Source organism: Penicillium canariense (genome assembly GCF_028826845.1).
Source record: "Penicillium canariense strain IBT 26290 chromosome Unknown utg000002l_segment0_segment0, whole genome shotgun sequence".
Classification (NCBI taxonomy): domain Eukaryota; kingdom Fungi; phylum Ascomycota; class Eurotiomycetes; order Eurotiales; family Aspergillaceae; genus Penicillium; species Penicillium canariense.
Genome location: NW_026622729.1, coordinates 1,830,231 through 1,842,425, shown reverse-complemented (window position 1 = coordinate 1,842,425; position 12,195 = coordinate 1,830,231). Strand labels below are relative to the sequence as shown.

The following is a 12,195-nucleotide window of genomic DNA, read 5'->3' as shown; positions in this document are numbered from 1 at the left end:
ATCGCTTGCCACATCACATTCTTCTGCAAACAACCTCGAATATTCTTTTCTCGAGGTTGGATAGAGCTGCTTGAAATTGCAACACATCATGGTTTCTGTCGTTAGTTTATTGTTCATTGAGCCCGGTCTCATAACACTGACCATCTTCTCTCCGAGATAGGCTGTGGGGCAGCTCTGCGCGACAGCGAGCATAGCCTCTAATCTGGTGCAATGCCAGACATTGATTCGAAAGGCTGCGGCCGCAGGAGCCAAGGTAGAGCAATATTTTACCATGCTTACCATGCTTTCTGCGTAACTCAGCTGGTATAAGCAGCTAATACTATCACAGGTCCTGTTTTTGCCGGAGGCCTCAGACTATCTTGCGTCTTCGGCAGAGGAGTCTTTTGCACTCGCCCAATCCACAGATTGTGGTAACTTCATTGCAGCTCTACAGAAGGCAGCCCAAGTGGAGAAGATGCATATAAATGTTGGCATCCACGAAGTAGCTTCTGAACATAGGCTCAAGAACTCCTTGGTCTGGATTGATGATAAAGGAGCCATCACGCAAAGGTACCAGAAAATACATCTATTTGACGTTGACATCAAGGATGGTCCTATTTTGAAAGAGAGCAAGTAAGTAACTGCATCTAGTGTGTAGGTTGTGGGTCAATAGCTGACATACTAGTAATGGTGTAGGAATGTCGAGCCAGGACGGAGTATTCTTCCACCATTTGAGACACCAGTTGGACGCGTCGGTTTGGCCATTTGTTTTGACGTAAGTGCCGGTACCTGCAGGCCTGGCAGATGCTTCTTCCACCGATGTTGCGTCACCTAGCCGGACTATTATTCTCTTTTGCTTACTCGTTCTGGCAATTTTAGCTACGTTTCCCGGAAATAAGCCTGGCATTGCGACGCCAGAACGCGGAAGTCATTACCTATCCGTCCGCATTCACAGTTCCTACAGGCAAAGCGCATTGGGAATCTCTACTCAAAGCCAGAGCAATTGAGACTCAGTCCTATGTAATAGCAGCTGCACAGGGAGGCTTGCATAATGAGAAAAGACGCAGCTATGGTCATTCTATGATTGTGAACCCGTGGGGAGAGGTGGTAGCTGAATTGGGTGAAGAATATCAAGAACCACAGATTGCGACGGCGGATATTGACCTCGGGCTTGTGTCGAAGATTAGGAGGGAGATGCCTTTGCTTAGAAGGACTGACATCTACCCGGAGATTTAAGCTTGAATATGAGTGCGCACAGAAGGAAGGATCAACATGTCCCGCTAGTTGTCCAGACTTAGTGCCCTTCGACAATCCCCTAGGAGCCGAAGGCTCCTCCTGGTGTGCATGAAATGACATCAACCCGTACCACTTGGTTATAAGCCACCTTTATTGATGCGATGAGAAGCAGTTCAAACGGAATATAAAGTAGTACAACAGGTAGGTGGACGAAAAGAAATGGAAAGACATGTGAAAACCCCATCTAACCAAAGGATCGGAACATTCATATCTGCCATCGCAGGTGGTACAGGCATCAGCCGAAAGAATCCTTTTCCGATCTCTCTATGTACAGTGTACAGATTAGGCGCAAAAACCGATCCGTTTATTTGTTGACCTTCTCGGGGTCCTCCAAGATACCCTCAGCTTCCAGTCTCCGACGAGCCTCCTCGAGAGCCCAGGTTTGTATCCTGTTTGAAGATGTTAGCACCGATTGATCCCACTCATCCCTAACGCACGATTGCCAGACAAGCTAGTCGTTCAAGCACACATGCAGACCGCGTAAGCCCAAGGAGAGGTATATGGGCGATACGTACGAGGTATCAGGCTTGAAAACATATGCAACACCGGCAACTACCAGGCTGCCAATGAATCCGTAGTACCAGACGCCCTCCCAGCCTTCCTTCACGTACTTCTGACCGGGCTTGACGCCGAACAGCCAGCCGGTCGGGGGGTCATAGTGATCGCCATGGTCAGCGGCACGAAGGTTGCTTCGGGTTGAGAAGGCCTGGGTGTTCTGAGGTCTGCGCAGCAGGCAGCGCGAGCGAAGGAGATGCGACAATGGCCGGGCAACCATGTTGAAGACGGGGGTGCGACGGTTGGGGAAGATTGAAAGGGGCCTGACGGTCGTAGGGATCGCGGGATCAAGAACAAGGCCAACGAGGAGTCGCCTTGCCAACGTGGCAACAGCAAGCGCAATTGGTAGGGCACCGCTTGGTGGAATGGACAGGAGAGGGGTTGATTCGGCGGGTTGATGTTGAAGCCGCAAAAGGCCGATGGGGAGCTGACCAGTCACCACGCTAATCCCTTTTGGGTGATTTTCCCTTGCCGCCTTTTGTGCCTTATTCACAAGGCAAAATTTAAGCGCCTACCAAATACGGCAACAACGCTCGACACGCGACGCGTTCTTATCGCATCCCCATGATTCTTAGGTTGTCAACAGAGCGCTGACTTCAAACTACATTCGACCCTCCATGTATCCTGGGCGCGTATATCGCTGAGTACATACTTTCTTTCCCGTGGTATGGCTTATTATACTGCATTGAGTACCTGCGCGTTTCCTTGCTAACACTGCGTGCGGAAGGTCGAGAATGTATCATTACCCACTTTGACGAGAAAGTTCTGGGACGAAATTAGATCAAGATCATGGCAACCAACAACAGCAACGACAGATCGTACCCCGTCTCCTCGAACTCCCGCAGAAAGTTGAACGCATTTCGTTACAAGGAAGAAGAGGTGGCTTCCGATAACACGAGCTCGAAGGATGGAAGGAAAGCCGTGCATGGCAATAAAGAGAACCAAAGTTCATGGCTGAATGGAGTAGTGGAACCAATGCAGAAATACTCCGACAAAGCTGACCCTCCACCTCAATCAGTACCATTGAGTGAGGAGCCCAAGCTGGTCAAAGAATGCCCCCAAACACCCGGAAACCGTATACCTCTCGCGGACTTGATTAGCAACGCCGAAGATGGCTTTGATCCCGCGCCAGGTCCGGAGGTAACTCCAGTCGATCATGTTATCTGGCAGCATGTACCAGTCAGCTCAAACCCCGATACTTCGTCGCAGACGCCTGCAGGTTGTCGAAGGAAGCGGCGTCACAGCTCCTCGTCTGCCGGCTCGCCCACCAATGGGAATTCCAAAAAAGCTCAGAAAGAGCCACTCGACTTGCAGGCAATCCAGGCTCTATTCAAAACACCCCAACACGACCTGGCAGCTGAGCTGTGGAGTAACTACATGGACAAGAATATGGTCGATGGATCTGAGGATCTTCCCCCACCTCGCCTAGCAAATCTACTCTCCTCGTCGCCACAAACCCCGGTTTCGGGAAGAACAAGCCGAGATTCATCTGGCTTGAGACGATCGATTAGCTGCGCTGCCGAATGGCCCACATCTCGAACAAAGCGGAGACGAATCAACCGCCAGGATCCAGGGTCTGAACGAGGCATCTTTTCACGCACCAAGAGTAATATCCTGGATTCAGGGAAGCATAAGTCATCCAGAATCAATTTGCTCCTCGACAAGATTGAGAAGAGCCTGCAGTCAGCCCCCCAAGCCGAAATGGGTCCTCCCAATTCTTCTCCCCTGCGGCAACGTATGGACGCGCAAAGGTGCCGTTCATCGTCCCCTACAATGGACCGGAAAGGCCTAGGAGATGCTGAATGTGCCAGAGAAGGTCTTCGAGTTCCATCTGCCGATAACACCAGCAACACGAGACAGGCAATGCTTCAAGATTCTTCATCTGAATTTGGAGATGACGACTTGGACCAAGACTTTATGGACCTGGCTGATGCCTCAGCGGATCCTTTCGTTGCTCACGCGGCTGGTCGCAACGAGTTCGAGTCTCTACACTCATCGGCTTGGTCAACCCTAGCCGCAGAGAAGCTAAAATCCAGCCATCCGAAATTGCAATACACGGCCGGCAATAAACCACCGGCCGTGCAAAATTCCATGAAAAACGAAACCAAACCTGACGACTATGACGATTTTGAAGACGACTATGGAGAGTTTGACGACAATTTCGAGGATGTTCTTGCAGAATGCGACGCAATGCCAGACAATATCAATTTACCGAAACAGCCCAGTGCAGAGTTGCCGGTTATGAGGAACATGGACCCGAGCCCTGTCAACTCGGCTGCCCAAGTCCCTGCCAATATACCACATATTTCAGCCCATGATACTGCTGCGTTGTCTGAGGATGAGTTTGATGATGATTTTGATCTGGATGCCATCGAACAGACCATGAAGCAGACGGGTGAAGATGCAGCTTACGTTGGTCACTCTTAGTGGGGTTCTACCTAGGTATATGCTAAAACAAATGAAACAAAATAGAATCTCAAAGGTCGGAAAGCTATTAAGCGTTACCAGATCGAGGACACCGCAGATCGCTTGTATGTCAACTCAAAAGGACGTACTCAATCTGAGCAAGTATGCAATCTCTCACGACTTGCCGAATTTCACCCCGTCGCTGACACGTATGCAGGTGCTATCCGTCAAGGAAGAGAATACGGAAGCCCGCAAGGTCATCATATTGCGTGAGTCGTGGTTCGACACTCCTTGCAGTAAAGATTCATTTATTCACCTGGTTGGGGAGTTCAAATCATCTGGCCAATGCGTCGTGGACAACACCAACCATATGATCATTCTTCACCCTGACCACTTGATATCTGCTACTGTTGTAGCGGACTCGGTTGACTGTCAACGCCGTGCTGTACTCCAAGATCGTATCAAGGTTATCAGCCAGGTTAAAAGGCCTCAAGCATTCGGAACCATCTTTCACGAAATTTTTCAGGAGGCATTGAAGGCTAACCGATGGGATTCGGGTTCGTTGAGACTGCTGGTCGAAAGTGTTCTTGAAAACCATGTCGAGGAGCTGTATACTATTAACATGAATATGATCGAGGCTGTCGAGACCATCATGGGCAAGATCCCCGCTGTTCAGGCTTGGGCAGATGTCTTTCTTCATGCCAAGCCGAAGGTACGGGCCTCGAACATAATTCTTGAAATGCGTTTCTAACTACCCCGCCAGGCTAATTCTTTAGTTGAGGACCGCAACGGTGCGAAACTCAATCTAAGTATCAATAAGTTGCTTGAGGTTGAAGAGCATATCTGGTCTCCAATGTATGGATTAAAAGGCAACATTGATGCCACTGTCCAAGTGGCGTGTCATGACAAAGATGGACTGAAGAACCTTGTTGTACCACTTGAACTGAAGACCGGGAGACGGGACACGAATCAGGCGCATAGAGCTCAAACAGCCCTTTACACCCTTTTACTTTCGGATCGCTACGGTGGGTCTCTGAGGCGGATGTCAGGTAGCCTGTCCTCTGACTAACCTCGAAGCAGACGTCGATGTAACTTTTGGTCTACTTTATTATCTTGAGCTGTCGAAGACTCTCAGCATTCGTGGCATTCGTCATGAGCTTGTTCAGATGATCCAAGTGCGAAATCGCTTAGCGGGTTATATCCGCGAGAGACTGCAGCTTCCACCGATGCTCAAGAAGGCACAAATGTGCAACAAATGCTATGCGAAAACACCGTGTCTTATCTACCACAAGCTGGCAGAGGATGGCGATGGTGAGACGAGCGCACTCGGTGACGACTTTGAAGTCTTCACTCAACACCTGAACCAAGGTGACTCCGACTTCTTTCGCAAATGGGATGAGCTCTTGACCAAAGAGGAAGCAAATTTGGTCAGGTTTAAACGTGAGCTATGGACGTTACTTAGTGATCAGCGTGAATCCTATGGTCGATGCTTCGGAGATGTTGTGGTCGATCCACGAACCGCACACGAGGACGAAAACGGGACTAGAATCAACCGCTTCAGATACACATTTCACAAGCGGAAAGCACCTCCCAATTTCTCCTTTGCAGAGTCACAGATCGCGGTTGGTGAGCCTATTGTGGTTTCTGACGAAAAGGGTCATTTTGCCCTTGCCAACGGCTATGTAACTCATGTGAGCACATCGCACATCACGGTTGCCGTTGATCGCCGGTTACACAACGCGAGAGCGAAGACCGTTGGCTTTAACGCAATTTCAAACCAGTCGTTCAAAGGCATTATGGAAATCGAAAACGGTGGGGTTGCTGCACTGGAAGACCTTGACGAGCAGATGGTCTACCGAATTGACAAGGACGAGTTTAGCAACGGCATGGCCATCGTTCGAAACAATCTTATTTGCATGATGGACAAAGAGCTTTTCCAATCGAGGCATTTGAGGCGACTTATCATTGAGGGTCAGCCACCTGTCTTCAGAGCAGCATCCTCTGCATACACCATCTCCGATCCAGACAGCCTCAATATCGACCAAAAGCAAGCCATTGATAAGGTCATGAGTGCCCAAGACTACGCCCTGGTTCTTGGAATGCCTGGCACTGGTAAAACTACAACCATCGCACACATCATTCGAGCACTAGTTGCACAAGGGAAGAGCGTTCTATTGACTTCCTACACGCACACTGCTGTGGATAATATCCTGTTGAAAATTCGCAATGATGGCATTCGCGTGCTGCGGATTGGTGCGACCACCAAGATTCATCCAGAGGTGCATCAGTTTGCAGATCTGGCGGCAATTCCCAAAAAGACCATCGAAGAACTCAAAGAATCGTACGAGAAACCACAAGTTGTGGCAACAACATGTCTGGGTGTGAACCATAACATTTTCAACCAGCGGATCTTCGACTATTGTATTGTTGATGAAGCTTCCCAAATTACTCTCCCCGTCTGTCTTGGCCCGATTCGGATGGCAAGGACCTTCATTCTTGTCGGGGATCACTATCAGCTCCCCCCACTGGTGCAAAACAAGGCTGCCCAAGAAGGAGGTCTTGACATCAGCTTGTTCAAATTGCTTTCAGACGCGCAGCCGGACTCGGTTGTCAATTTGGAACATCAATATCGCATGTGCGAGGAGATTATGCTTCTCTCAAACACACTCATTTACTCTGGTCGCTTGAAATGTGGTACGCCACAGGTGGCAGCTCGCTGCCTGGAGATTCCAGAAATGCATGCTCTCAACCAATTCCACACAGATAGCTTCCACCCCTCCGAGCATAGGCAAGGAGTCTGTCTTGGGACAGGCCACGGGCGCTGCTGGCTTAATGACCTCCTGGTCCCCTCTGCTAAAACTCTCCTTGTCAACACTGACACGCTGGGAGCGCCAGCCCTCGAAATAGCACAAGGCCAACGCATTGTGAATCACATGGAGGCTATCTTGTGTACTCAGCTCGTGGAGGCGTTGATAGCATGCGGCATTCCTGCCAGGGAGATAGGCGTCATCACCTTCTACCGCAGCCAACTCTCCCTTCTCCGCCAGAATCTTCGTCGCTATACTCCGGAACTTGAGATGCACACGACCGACAAGTTTCAAGGCCGTGACAAAGAAATTGTTATCCTTAGCTGTGTTCGCAGTAACTCTGATAACCATGTTGGAGAGCTTCTTCGTGATTGGCGACGAGTCAACGTAGCCTTTACTCGTGCCCGAACCAAGCTTCTTGTCCTTGGCAGCAAATCAACACTGCGCGACGGCAATGAGCTTCTCGGCAAGTATGTTCGCCTGGTCGAAGGCAAGGGGTGGGTCTACAATCTACCCGCTGGCGCAGCCGAGAGCCATTCTTTCCAAGCCGCTCCTCTTGACTCTACTCAAATGCCCTTCCAGTCTCCCCATGCAACCCGGAATCCCGGTTCTGCGAAGAAAAACTCGAGTCCCACCGTCAAGAAGAAGTCCCCATCACGCGAACCTCTTAGTCCCCTGGGCTCTCGGCAACCCCCTTCTGGTTTCAAGGAACCTGCGAAAAGAGGCACGAGGTTGTTCAACGGCAAATCTGTGGTCGGTAATAGGCCCATTCTCCAGGACCTGGTGAATGATATTGCTGGTGGTTATGAGTCTCTGAACTAGGCTTTACTTTTGATTACTGTTTTGGATCAATTTGGTTCCTCTTTCTGCATAGCAAGGATGGCGAGTGGACATGGATAGTGTGATGCATATGACCGGATAATGTCTGGCAATTCATGGCTTCCCCTTTCTGTTTTAGCTCACCCGCTGAATAGAGTTGAGCACGCCCCTGAGCGGTCTGAGTTCCTCAGGGAGTGTAGTGATTGAACCGACCCGCTCACTGAGCCTGTTCTGAAGGAAGGGATAAGCGGCCTGAGTAAGCGAAGCTCAATAAAACATAATGCGCTTGCCCTATTCACGTATAATATTGCCACTCTCGCTGGGACCTATCGCACTATCAACAAAGGGCTAGTGTCATTAATGTGACCACCGATCTTAGCCAGCTGGCTCCAATGCGGTAAATGCGTAGTGGGGCTTATTAAGTAGACCATTCAAGTCCAACTTCAGGCTAATTGCTCCTAGGACACTTGGTTTACTCGCCGTATAATCTCATAGCTAGAGTGCTACAGAGGAGAGTGTATTCTTCTATGTTTTAAAGGGTTTACGTGATGCTCCCTGAGCCCCCTACCCAAACACAGAGATAAAAATTCCAGTCAACAAAACGTAGTCCAGAACTCAAGATCCGGGGAACTCGAATATAACCAAGGCCCCTTACAGCTACTGCCCGAGGTTGATGATCTTCGCAGAATCGACAAGACATTGTCATCTATCCAGACTAGACAGATGCACTGTTCACCGCCAAGAGACAGAGCCTACCTTCTGACTCAACTGCGGACGAGTCATTGCTGGCTCTCAACATACGCCAAGATATTTCGCTTCCGTGACGATAACAAGCGTGAGTGCGGCGCATAGGAAACAGTGGTTTATGTCCTGGTAGACTGCCCAAGGTTGAGAGTGCTCAGACAGGAGCTGCGAAGGTAGGAGACGCGTTCAGCAGCGTGTCAAAGCTACTAGGGAGAAAATGAAGAAGACGGTGTGGAGGTAAGTAGCACGCTACCCCCTGAGCCAGCAGGGTCGGCAGGCCTTGACGGGGCTCTAAATTCGCTCTTTAGAAGTGGTGCATAGATGGACGTACAAGGACGGTACATGGTGGTGGTAGCCGGGAGACTAGAATTGCCAGAATGCGGGGAATTCTCGGTCTCCACCGCAAATTCAATAATCCCTCAAGCAGGGGCGCTTACTTCATTTTTGGATTTCTCCAAATATAGCAACCTATTAAACAAGAGAAAAGGCAATGGTTTTCAGGGTCACTTGACCTATTGCGTGATATTACCTAACATCTCGGTTTGCCTCGGGCGTGTCCTTACCCGATCCAGCCGTGCCTTCCGTTTATGACCAAATCCGAGTCTGGAACCCCAAAACTGTTACGTGATCTCACAAGGAATGGGGTTGCCCAACATTTTGATGCCATACTTGCGGCGCATGACTGGTTCTAATAGCGTCATAATGATCTACCTCCCCCGCAAAATCTTTATAAGACGAGATGTTCCCCAGCCTGAAGTGCCGAGCACAGTTCCAGACTCTTCCTCTATGAATTAGTGCCTCGGGTACCTTATTTCGCTCAACTCCAATCCGATGTAAGTAGTGAATATGTCTCCCCATGCTGGGCAGTCACTCATACATTACCTCAGTCAATGTTCGCGAGTCAATCCGCACCCGTCATGACCACCCAACCTCTAGAGCGCTCATCACAAGGCTGGAAATGCCAACAATGCGGGCTCCCCGGAGTTCGCTTATCCACAGGCCGAGAAGGCTCTACTGGAGCTACTAGTCGGGCATACTACAAATGCGTCCCATGCGATCGCTTCCTGGGCTTTTGCCCTTGCACCACGCCAGGAGCCAGGACGACCTCGACGTGCCCGTGTGGCGAACACAGTGGTGCAGAATCACCGGGCCTAGAGGACCAGGTGCCTCGCGGTGTCTCCATGTTTTCTACGGGGAAGCAAACCTTCAACCCACACAACCCGAACTCAGGTTTTGATGAGGATTGGGAAGCAAATTGCAGTCCAGGCTTTATGGTTTCAAGGTTCAAGGCTGTGGGCATGGAGTTGCTCCCCCTGGGCGTGAAGGAAAGGGTGCATTTTGATTTTATTTTATTTTTTAACTAGCATGCCTTGGTTTGATTCATCAAGAGCTCATATGCGATTGTTGCCTGTCGAGGCGACACTGCGATCATCGAATAAATAATATACGTGAATAATAAGAACCATGCTCTTGGGACCACCACGCAATGACTGGTAGCACATCGTGGTCAGCAGCGGATGCAATTCTTCATAGTAATGATATAATTGGATGCTCCCCCCAAAGAAGCAAGTAATTCTGCAAAAACGACACTCTTGATACACCTCATCCGGTCTTGCATCCTGTCAGACTTGAGAAAAGTCACTCATTGAGTAACCACTTACCACCAAGGGCAACGCTATATATAACATGCCTTCCAGGGAATTATTTGGCTTACCGTTTAGCTTCTGCGTATACCAAGTAACCCAAGAACAGCACTGCAAGGCTCCCAGACCATTCGCTCCCTGCCGAGTAGCCGTTTGTGGTCCGGGTTCATCCATGGAAAGCGCTCATCTCACACATCCAGCACGACCTGCTGCACGCGGTTCTGCCCCATGAATCTGAAGATCTGATCAATCTCATTACGTTTGTTCCTCAGGTGTCGCGCTTTGGGTGGTGGGGAGAAAGCCATAACGAAGCGGCACCAGTAGTGCTTTCTTTGCTCGAATGGAATATGTTTTTTTAGAGAGAAGTGGAAGCAGCGGACATTTCAACAATGTTAATTCTCCTGTCTTATTGGACTTTGGGCTCGACGTGAGGGGGTAACAGGCTCTGGTATCAAAGATTCTAGTACTAAGTGATTCGTCTGGGAACATTCACGCTATGCGATTAGCACCGCCATCAGCTCCCAGCTCTCCGCTCTGGAACACTCCTCCCACTGTCTAGAAATGAAGCTGGCCCGCTATGGATCATTCTGCAGAATGTAACCAAAAATTCGGTCGATAGCATCATCGTCCCGCTGGACGTTAAGCTTGCCCGAAGCAAGTCCGGACTGATTGAAGGGAATCAAGTTCGTGGAAGTCAGCACAGGGCCATGGTGATACTTGAAAAACTTCATATCCCCCATGTCAAATATAATGACCCAGCATCCTCGGTGCTCCGGAACAACCGTTTGCAACATGCGAAGCAGCTCCACTGTCCAGACTTCGCTTTCCACGTTGTTGAGAATCAACACCATGGCGTAATGCTCAAGCTCTGTTACGCTTTGAAGAGAACGGCCCATTCGGCGAATGTAGAAGTAGGGAGGGAATACGCGATAGCGGTCCTGGCTGAACGCCACGAGAAAGCCACCTGAAATGGGAAAGTAGTAGTTGAGAATCCCTGACAGCATTGCTTGTGCTTTGTCGAAGCGGGCGCCTTGGGCAGCGGCACGTATGACAAGAGCGTTAATGATCGGAACTGAGGTATAAGGTGGTAACGGCATGACAACGGTACTTCGGTTTGTCTAGAGGATGATTGGTAGACGGTAGTGAGCTCGGTTTTGCACATGGCGCGGGAATGAGGATATCGCCGAGGAGGTGAGTGGAATGGGTGAAGTGGATGGAGTAAAATGAATTGAAGGGGTGATGGGAATCCTGTACACCTCTTTCACAAACAAAAACGTGGTCAGCAAGAAGAGTTCAGGTTCCAGCTTCAAGGTCTCGATTGACATCACTAACACTGGCCCTCGATCTGGCGTGGATATTTGCCAGGTTTCTATTGAACCCCGGGGGAAAATTCAGGCTCGATATACCCTGATTTTCACTTTGCTGTTTGGACTTTGAATGGGTTCGAAGATGTGCAGGTCTCGCTGGGTGTCACAGAGACTCCTAGATCTCTTATCTCCGAGCGACAGCGCAGTTTCTGGCGTCAAAGTGATCGGAGTTGGGCTTTGGCTGGTGGTAAGTGTGCTGTATGTGTTGGTACTGATGCGGAGGAAAGGTATTAGAAATTAATGAGGCTTAGATGCCTGATGCAGGGTCAACTACATAAGCCTCGGAGAAAGGTCTGATGGACCATTTGAGTGATATGGAGAAGTATAACTGATTTATGTTGTATTATACCAAATTCGGGCCATAGGCTACTATGTATGAAAGCTCCGTACCACCATATGTATACATGGCTTGCTTGATATCGCCGTTATAGCTACTGATCCTGGACACCACGGAAAGGTGCAAGTTTTGCCCGGAGATGCCGTAGACAAGTCCCGTACGGAAGGAAATAAAGAAGGAAAAGGGAAAGATGGAAGAAAAGGGGGAGAAGAAAACAGAAGAAAAAAGGCTCCCCTTTACAT

The 12,195-nt window shown here is 49.6% G+C and overlaps 4 protein-coding genes across 4 annotated transcripts; 2 read left to right on the top strand and 2 right to left on the bottom strand.

Moving 5' to 3' along the window:
* Nucleotides 1-88: 88 nt before the first annotated feature.
* Nucleotides 89-1,215, top strand: N7482_003880 (carbon-nitrogen hydrolase family protein; the record flags this gene model as incomplete). The annotated part of the gene is made up of 5 exons (XM_056686005.1): nt 89-100; nt 161-253; nt 329-612; nt 676-754; nt 859-1,215. The coding sequence occupies 5 exons, from the start codon at nt 89-91 to the stop codon at nt 1,213-1,215; spliced, it is 825 nt and encodes a 274-aa protein (XP_056544747.1).
* A 364-nt stretch (nt 1,216-1,579) lies between these two features.
* N7482_003879 (uncharacterized protein) lies at nt 1,580-2,050 on the bottom strand (the record flags this gene model as incomplete). The annotated part of the gene is made up of 2 exons (XM_056686004.1): nt 1,580-1,664; nt 1,791-2,050. 2 exons carry the CDS (start codon nt 2,048-2,050, stop codon nt 1,580-1,582), a joined length of 345 nt encoding a protein of 114 aa, XP_056544746.1.
* A 569-nt stretch (nt 2,051-2,619) lies between these two features.
* On the top strand, nt 2,620-7,865 carry N7482_003878 (bifunctional ATP-dependent DNA helicase/ssDNA endodeoxyribonuclease DNA2; the record flags this gene model as incomplete). The annotated part of the gene is made up of 5 exons (XM_056686003.1): nt 2,620-4,242; nt 4,303-4,398; nt 4,454-4,948; nt 5,000-5,261; nt 5,317-7,865. 5 exons carry the CDS (start codon nt 2,620-2,622, stop codon nt 7,863-7,865), a joined length of 5,025 nt encoding a protein of 1,674 aa, XP_056544745.1.
* A 2,959-nt stretch (nt 7,866-10,824) lies between these two features.
* Nucleotides 10,825-11,346, bottom strand: N7482_003877 (uncharacterized protein; the record flags this gene model as incomplete). Its single annotated transcript, XM_056686002.1, has 1 exon — nt 10,825-11,346. The coding sequence occupies one exon, from the start codon at nt 11,344-11,346 to the stop codon at nt 10,825-10,827; it is 522 nt and encodes a 173-aa protein (XP_056544744.1).
* Between the last annotated feature and the right edge of the window lie 849 nt (nt 11,347-12,195).